We start from the raw sequence: 9,904 nt of genomic DNA, 5'->3' as shown, positions 1-9,904 counted from the left end.
CTCCTACGGCATTCACCTTAATATCACTCCTCTAAATGCTCCTAGGGAAATTGAGTCAATTGTCGAGAATGAGAAGTGCCGTATATACTGGAACTTTATATTTTCGACAATTGTTTCTGTTGCTCACTCGAGGCCTGACATGGTTCTTCTTCACTTCGAGATGCGAACCATGTTCGTTATCGAATTTTCGGCACCAGCTGACAAAAACATCATAGCCAAGGAGAATGAAAAGAAAGAGAGGTATCGAGACCTTATAAGGGAGTTGCAACGATTGTACCCGGAATATTCTGTTAAACTGATCGTCCTTATCATCGGCGCTCTTGGAGGTGCCAAGCTTTCACTTGCTAATAGCCTAAAAAGCATCCCTGCGTGTCAACAATATGCTAGAATACTTGCGGGAAAAGTGCAGAAGGCGGTTGTCCTTGGGTCACTCCGTGTTCTTAGGGTGCACGAGGCTTTTGCTGGATCGTCGTATTGATTACTTTACGGACTGTAACCACCTATCTCACGGTTGTGAGACGTAATTATGGCTGAAATTTTACCGCGCTTTCGCTGGAAGCGGGTGCAATTTTTCAGATTAGCACCCGCTCCCGGCGAAATCCTGCGGTTGTCCTTATGACAAATTTTTAATAATATACATATATATATGTTTAATATAATAATAAGCGAATGCCAAGGTTTCAACTTTTTTTAAGTCATTAAGCCTACTTTCAGTTCGTCGCTCATTCTGAAGTCGTTCGCTTTTTGCTTTAAAAAGTGACAGTCATTCATCATGCAGCATTCACTCATTATTTCCAACAACGACGATATGTTTGTCTGTCATTTCTTTTGTGAATACAGATATCGCTTGTGTCGCTAAAGCTACTAGGATTGGTTCTATTCGCTGATCATGGGCGCTTAGCGTTCGGCCCTCTTGTGAAGGGTACACTGTTATTATCGATGTGCGCACTAGTTACTAATGTTACTTTGCATACCATTTCTGTCTTTAAAAAAGTAAGTACTTAGTCAAGTTCAAATCTTGGGCGCTTAGTGTTCGATTATTTCGAGAAGCGCGCAACATAACTCATTGGTTTGGCTAAACATATTACAGACTACTTTCTGATGCGTGATTCTTATAGTGACATCGCTTTTGTCGCTAAAGTTACTAGAATTGGTTTTATTCGCTAATCTTGAGCGCTTAGCGTCCAACCCTCTTGCGAAGGGTACAATGTTATTATCGGTATGTGCGCACTAGTTACTAATGTTACTTTGGGTACCATTTCTGCCTTTAAAGAAGTGATTAATTAGTCAAGTTAAAATCTTGGGTGCTTAGCGTTTGATCGTTTTGAGAAGCGCGTTATATGAGTCAACGGTGTAGGCGAAAATATGACAGACCACGATCTGAACCGTGATTTCTATGTTAACATCGCTTTTGTATCAAAATCTGTTGTAATTCGTTTTATTCGCTGATCTTGAGCGCTTAGCGCCGCATAGCGCTACAACTAGCCATTTTTTTGGATTCTTTTTTACGGATATTTCATCCGGCACTTATAACCTTAAAAATTATCAAGTTTCAGCTAAATCCACCGAAAGTCATTTTCCCATACCTTTAGTGCGGGGTCCTATGGAATTTTCAACTTTTCGACCAAATTAAAAAAATTGTCATCATGATCTTGTACGGATTTTGAAAAGCAACTTTTTTCTTCTCTAGAATTTTTTTCGTATCATACGTTGTTTCGCTTAAAATGTTCATTTTAATTTGTTTTTTTTTTATTTTGAAAATGCTCTTACTTTGGTAATTTTTGATTTTTAAAAAAAAGTCATGAGAATAAGTTGTTCAACTTTTTGAATAATATAAATGACCGTACAGAGAATTTTGGAATTAAAAAAAAAGTGGTCTAAAAAATATTCAAAATGTGCCCACTTTTTGAATTTTTATCCAAAATGGCTGGCTAACGAACTTGACCTTTAGTTTCGGACACTAAACGAGTGTACTAAAGGGCAATCTAATAGATTAATTTTTTTAAGTAATCGTGTTCACAGACAGACATACAGACAGACTGACACATTCGGAAAAACCTGTTTTTCGGTTTCAGAGGGTCTCAAAACGTGGACATTTGATAAAAACTGGGGGGAGGTCAAACTTTACACAAATCTAATACCTTCTCGGATGAGAATGTAAAAATCGGGAATTCACTTTAGATCGCAGAAAAATTCAAGTTTTCATTATTTTAATAATTGTGTTCAATTTAGAAAATTGATTTCTACAGAAAATGTAGTATCGGCGAAGTCCAATGAATCTAGCCACTCCTTCGATTTAGAATTTAAATGGTAAAATCAAACTTTTAGTTCCGTAATACGGTACCATTTTATTTAATTGAAAAATCAGTCCATTGAATTAATTATTAGCCAAAGTTTCTCAGACTAATCAATTGAATTTTTTATATTTCGCAAATTGGTACTTATTCAGTTTGGAAGAATTAGAATTTAAAACTTGACTTATTATCTTAAAAATCATTCAAATTTAAGAATTTTTATTCATACATCTTTAAAATTGAAAAGTTGTTGATTTTTCAAATTAAACTTTGAAAATTATTCAAGTTTTATCATTAAAACAGTTTCAATTCTGATGATACACAATAAAAATGTCTTCAATTTGGAAGATGCAGAGTTGAAAACTTAAATTTAGATCTTCAAAATTATCCAGCATTTTTATTTATATATTTTTAATATTGTAGAGTGTTTAATTGTGAGTATTTAAAATTAAATTATGTAAAAAAACATAAAAAGATTTTTAAAAAGTAGACGATGCAAACATTTAAAATATTAAAAATTAAATAATTAAGGGTTTCTAGGTTATAAAATTTTTAATAAAAATCATCCAATGTTTTTATTTACTTCTTATCGATTTAAAAACCGGCTCATCAGTTAAATGTTACAATAAACAATTTGGCTGAAACTGGTCCCAGCTATTTTTTTACGGCCCTGACGTACTCGTACTTCCAGTTTATAGTCGAGATTTTTTTCCGGCATCCCAACTGTTCGGTTAGCCGTGAGGCTTACGTCGTAGGCGATGGAATGTGTTAAACTTCGCTCAGGTGGTTCGAAATCCGTCGACAGCGTTTTCAATTTTTAAAAGCGTTAATATTGTTAAAAGCGTACGAGTGTATCGTATGTAATGTATTATAATTTAATGTGATCGTTTAAGCTACATTGTGTATATGTATATGTAGGAAATTGTATTCTGATTGGCTGTGATTGACTAATGTGTATATATATATATAGGTTGTATGCTGTTGATTGCGTCTAAGTTCTTTTTTATTCTCGGAAGCTTACGGTTTGCCAAACTGGTGGTTAAAGTTTCTCGAGCGTCAGTGATGCCCTCGTGAGTTTCCTGTAAACCCTCTTATATTTTTTTACCGAGTCCTCGGCATCGTTTTACCCAACTTTTCATTAATCTTTATCTAATGTTTTATATGTTTTATAATTATATCTATTAAAATGTCAACTACCGAGTACAGTATTAATTAAAGTACAATTCGGTAGACATTGGTATTAATTTTGTCACACTTTCATGTTCGTGAACGAGGTATTATCGAATTTCGTTTTACCCAACTAGAAATTAAACTTTATCAAAGGGTCCATATGTCCCGAGTTTACCCAACTGAGTTTGATAAAATTTCTCGAATTATTTTTCTCCGTTTATTTAAACCTGTTTTTTTTATTAACTGAATTATATTTGGGGATCACATGACACGCAGATAAATAATTTATGCTGCATTATAGAAAAGGTTAATGGCAATTGAGAAAATATAAAGTAAAAAAGTTAGAGAAGTGTGTTTTCGGCCTGAGAATTTATGTAGCGATCTTTAATTTTGTTTTCATCAAGCAGCAGTATGGGAAAGTTTTCTTATTAAAAAAAGGAATTTATTGAATAAATTTTAGCAAATACAAAAAAAATGTTCTTGAGACACTATCTAAAGTAGTAAATTTTTTTAATTTAATGCTTGATAAATTTATTTCTTTTGCTTTTTCAACAAATTTCCAAATTTATGTATGTTTTTAGTACTATTTTCACACCCAGAAAACAGTTTTTTTGAATCAAAGAAACTTTTTCTAAATCAAAGAAATTCTAGTATTGATATACGGTCAAAGAAACATTTGTTTGATTTAAAGAAATTTTTTTGTCAATTTTAAAAATTAGATTTAAAGAAATATTTCATTAATTTAAAAGGAAAATTTCTTTAAATTAAAAAAACATTTCGTTCCTTCAAAACAAATATTCCTTTGAATTGAGAAATATTTGATTGCTTGAAATGAAAAACTTCTGAACTTTAAATTTTTTTAATGAAATAAGTGTTTTGGTTGAAAAAAAAGAACAGGTTAGTTTAAAATGAATATAGATTTTCTTTGAATCCAATAATGAATTATAAATAAATTAGCTTTCTCATGAAACAAATAATTCCATGCGATTCAAAACTGTAATTGTTCTAATTATATACAAGCAAAAAATTTTCATTTTTCTGCGCATGAGAATAGTTTTTCAATAATCTGATTTGACAACTCGAGTTTCAAGGATCTCGCATGGTCTATTTGTTCTCCTGAAGAAAACAGTTTATTTTAATATTTTTTTGTGTGTGAATGAATTTTATTCTTTCCTAATTTAGAATTCTTCACGAAAATGTAAGGGAAAAGATAAATTGTGACGAAATTGTGCACAGAAGTAACAAGAATCTACATTAAAGCGAGGTTAGGTCGTGTTGTATAAAAGTATCTATTTATATGGTAGAAAGATGCTACCCGAATCGAAATTTAGACCCAAATTTGAAGTTGCAGCTCCTTATTAGAACCTGCTTTGACGCTATTTAAACTTATAGCCCCTGCTTTAAACTTTTAACTCATAGAGAATTAAACATTAGAGCCTGCTTTGAAGCTGTAACACCTCTCTGAAGCTACTCTAAATCTTTAGAGCCTACATTTTTATAACAGAAAACCTTTTGAGCCTACAATGTTCAAACTTCATTAAAATTAAGTAAAAATTATTTTTTACATAGGTTAAATTGAACTCATTGGTCATCTTGATGACTGAATGCGCACTTAATTAATAAAAATATTTAATTCAAGATTTAACCTAATTTTCATTAATTATTTACATACAAATCAAGACTTCTTTTCAATACTTAATCAGAGGAAAATATTTTCTCTTAACTGAAAATGCTAATAATTTGTATGGGAATGATATTTATCATGGAAAACACTAAATATTGTCGATTAATAATTAATTAAAATGTGTGTATTAAACAGTCACGTAGATGATTGAGAATCAGAAGTAATTGTAAGAATAAAATATTTTCTATCGCTAACAACAAATATTATGTATTAAGTAAAAAATTTAAAAAATATATTTAAATATATATTTAATAATTATAATTAAATTCACAAATTGTCATTAAATTTTTATTAAAGTATCACGCCTAATTTACTTGCAACATGATATTGTGGAGAAAATCATTTTTTTTCAAGGAACAGTACTACTTTTTCAATGGTTTGGTCATTTTTGTTACTAAACAATAATAATTGAGTGTTTCTTAAACATTTTCTTAGATGAATATTACTATTAACGTGTGTACCACTTGATTTAGGAGGAAACAGCATTTCTTTTTGTAAGAAAATGTTAACTGTTTTAATTTTTATATCATGTTCATTGGAGAATAAGAACAGCCAAATGTATGAAAAATAATTGACTACTCATCTCGAATTTTGAGACTACACAATTGGGTATAAGACCAGTACTGTTATTGTTAATATAAACTTATTTCCTGATGAATATTAGATTGTATCTTGAACTCAATATCTTTATTTTTCAGTACGATTGGATTAATTAAGTTGCTGAATGACTTTTTTAAATCTTCTCTTGATAAAGGGATAAAAAGGTATTTTTATTTAAATCATCAAGTTTGACATTGTATTCATTTAAGTAATGAATAATACAGAATCAAATTCAAATAAGTAGCCTCAAGTTCTTTTAAAGCGCATAACGTAGAATACTTCTAAAAAACAGAATCAACACAGGAACAAAAAGGGATCAATTTTGTTTCGAAGCATTTTGCTCTAATGATCATTTGACTCAAGATCATATTATCTGTAGATTTGGATCAATTTTATTTTATTTTTTAGTTCATTTGTCAGAGTAAACAAAATAGCCGCCAATTCTTGGTACTGGTATCATAACGAACTAACCTAAAAATGGTATCTTACCGCACGCAAGACACAACTACACTTAACAGGTGATATTTTAGAATATGAGAGTTCGTTATTTTAAAAAATTTTTAAATAAACTTTTGGTTTGAGTTCATACATGATCCCGAATCAGATCATTATGATCTCCAAAATCGATCATTTACTCCGGCCAATCAAAATGCTCTTGAATTCGATATCATTTTTGTTTTATATAAAATGGTATTGATTTCGGTATCACTTTAAACAGTTTTATTTGCTGTGAATATATACTGAACTCTTCAAAAATCGTTTCAAATATTTAACGACACAGAAAGTTAAAAAAAGAACTAATTATTCAATTAATTGTATTGGATTTAAAAAGATTTTGTACCTTGAACTATTGGACAAGTGCTAATGATTTTTATAGAAAACATCTTACGCGTTGCGTTAGCTGAATTGGTTAGGGCGTTAGGCGTTTGGTAAATACTCAGTGCAACAATACTTCTATTAATAATATGTCTAAAAAACAATTGCGAATATCCTTGATATTTATATTACTGATATCATTTTATTTTTTCTGATAAATAACCAAACTTATTTATATTTTTCTATATTGGTGTGAGATTATAGAGAACCTGCTTTGATGCCACAAGTCCTACAGTAGTAGTTTAAGCTTTAAAAGAGGGTTTAATTTATCTTAAGCACAGACCCTACTTTGAATCTAAACGTGAAAAAACGGCCGATTTCAAACACTTTTAGCGTCAAAGTAGGGTCTAAATTACATTGAAATCGCTGCTCATGTAGAACCTACTTTACAGCTTCCAGCCTCTATGAAGGTAGGAGATACGGCTTCAAAGTAGGGCCTAAATTTCAACTCGGGTATGCTTTCTGCAAATCTCTACCATGCAAGGATATCGTGCACTTTTTATCACACATTTTAGCCATTTTAATTATTACCAAGAGCCGTCCGTTTCGGCGTCTTCGCAAAAATTTGACAGCACGTGTTCCAAAAGACGTGTTAACGTAAAATAATCAAAGTTATTTGTTCTGCGCAATCTCCTGGCGTATTGGTAATCTGGATTGAGAAAATCTTTCCTTGATTCAAAGAAATAATTTCCTTATTTCAAATTACTGACTCTAAAGAAATTATTTCTTTCATTGTTCCAAGTAACTTTTTTGAATCATAAGCATTTTGTTTTAAATCAAACAAATTATTTGAAAAAATAATTTTTTTAAATTAAAGAAATTACGTGAAGTCATTTATTAAAATAAAATACATTTTATTTTATTACAAAACTATTTTTATGGTACATCAAAAGAATCTAGTAAAAAATGTTGTTTTTTTTAATTCAATAAGAACTTTTTCTGAGTGCAGTCTTATTCGTAAATAAAATTAATGAAATTAGACTAATTTTTTGGATATGCCGAAAATTTCGGCGAATGTTCGCAAAGTCATTAATTAATCAATTGATTACAACATGAGAATGGTAAATAAATCATTCAATAACAAAAATAGATCTATCGTCAATTTCTGCCAATCTTGGCGGAAGAGAAAAGAATAATTTAGGTTGAAATTATTTATTTAACAGTAGTTACTTAGATGTTTTATTTCTGGTTTCTCTTTTAGGGCAATGTTACAATTCTCATTTAATCCTAATGACGAAGGTATCATTTTATGTTTGTTTAATGATTCTATACAATTCTGTTTTGGTCTTGTACAGAATCCTTCAAAGAATAAAATGAGACTCTGATCATTAGGCTTACATAAAAATTGTACCTTATCCCTAAAGAGAAAGCAAAACCTAAAACTTTAAATAACTACTGTCAAATAAATAATTTTAACCTGAATTATCTTTTTCTGAAGTACGATCAGAAGGCACGATCATGATGTCTACAAATTAATAACATATATATTACTTGGAAACCTGAAAAACTGAAATTCGAAAAATTGTTCACAATCTTGTCAGTCTCATGTCTTAAAATATTCATACTTTTCTAAAAGAAAACTAAATTACTATTTCCAAAAATGGATAAATTACTATTTATCACTTTAAAGAATGAATTTAATTGAATTAATGAACTAATTTTTAAGGATTAAAAAACATCCACAGAATTTGGTTCTTAACTCCCAAAAAACTATTTCTTGCAATTAATAATTTTCACATACATCAATTATTATCTCTGAAAGTCAATAAGTGTCCATCAATGTTTTTTAATCGACGTAGAAAAATATAAGAAATGTTTATATTTAAGGAAAGGTGAAGCATAAAAATATTTATTTTTTATTTCTTAGTGCCCATTTTTTAAATCTGCGAAAATAAGTGTAAGATTTAATTAGCGGGTTGGGGAATATGCTCTTTAAAAAGGACGGGTACAAAATTCAAAATCCCATGACTCCCTGAATATTTTCAATGATGGAAAACAATTTTAACCATAAACATTCATCACTAAACACTAAAATGCCACCAAGGTCCATCAACATCGCTAGTTTTGCCCTACAATTCTGATATTTAAGAAATGGATTGACTGCTTAAAATTAAAAATTAGTACATTTCAATTGCTTTAGACATTTCATACAATCTTCTTAAAATTGATCAATTGAGACATTTTTAGAAAGTTAATGAACAAAAAAATTAAAACAACTTAAAATCTTTTGAGTTTTTCTTGAGTAATTGTAGCATTTTCCTATGCTTAATTTACAAGTAAGCGTTAAGAATGCTTTCGTACAAAATGAATGAGAATATTAACAAAAATGCTGCGCCTAGTGGTCCCAAAAATTGCTGGTGTTTATAAAAGAAAGGTCTAGTCATCCCGAAATTTCGGGACGACTAACCAAAGCTATGGGAAATATTTTTGCAACTTATGTGAAATTCCTAGATCACGAGATACTTCGATAATCTATATGCCTTCAAATTATCAGATAATGCATATAATCTACAACAAATAAACTTTAAAAAATGGGATACGAACATTCTAAATGAATTTTCCTTGTTCGTTTTTTTTAAACATTAATTGTTCACCTTCAATTCAAATCATTTTATGATTTCAGATACTTGAAGAAAATCTAAGGAATTAATTAACAGTTGAGTTCTATCATGACGCCATTCGAAATTTTGTTCATTTTTGTAGCAATGTTATTCTTCCTCTATTACTGGAGCTCAACTGCTCATGATTTTTGGATAATTCGAGGAGTTCAAGGACCAAAACCTTTACCTTTCATTGGAAATTTTAAGGACCTAATATTAAATCGATACTTTATTGGAGACTTTGCGAAGAATATTTACGATGCATTCAAAAATGAGCGTATGATTGGTATTTTCGATAGAACAAGGCCAATTCTCATACTTAGGGACCCAGAATTAATCAAAGATGTGTTAATCAAAGATTTTAACAAATTTTCGGACCGTGGGATAACAATTCACGAACAAGTAGATGTTTTATCCCCACATTTATTTAATCTTGAACCTAAACGATGGCGACCTCTTCGAAGAATTTTTTCGCCCGTTTTCACATCTGGAAAATTGAAGGAGATGTTTCATCTTCTTCTGGAATGCTCTAATCACTTGGAACAGTATCTGGAACAATTAGTACCTAAAAATAAACTAATTGAGTGTCGTGAGCTCACAGCAAAATTTACTACCGACGTAATTGGTTCTTGTGCTTTTGGAATTGATATCAACGCTCTTTCTGATGAAAAAAATGATTT

General features: G+C 30.4%; 1 protein-coding gene across 1 annotated transcript in view; it reads left to right on the top strand.

Moving 5' to 3' along the window:
* Positions 1–9,904, top strand: part of LOC117181207 — a 63,290-nt gene that overhangs the window by 51,396 nt on the left and 1,990 nt on the right. The window contains exon 8 of the mRNA XM_033373770.1: positions 9,328–9,849. Coding sequence (XP_033229661.1) covers positions 9,328–9,849 — 522 coding nt within the window. The remainder of the gene's footprint in view (positions 1–9,327; positions 9,850–9,904) is intronic.

This window comes from Belonocnema kinseyi, chromosome 10 (genome assembly GCF_010883055.1).
Source record: "Belonocnema kinseyi isolate 2016_QV_RU_SX_M_011 chromosome 10, B_treatae_v1, whole genome shotgun sequence".
Classification (NCBI taxonomy): domain Eukaryota; kingdom Metazoa; phylum Arthropoda; class Insecta; order Hymenoptera; family Cynipidae; genus Belonocnema; species Belonocnema kinseyi.
This window is presented reverse-complemented; position numbering and strand designations above follow the sequence as displayed.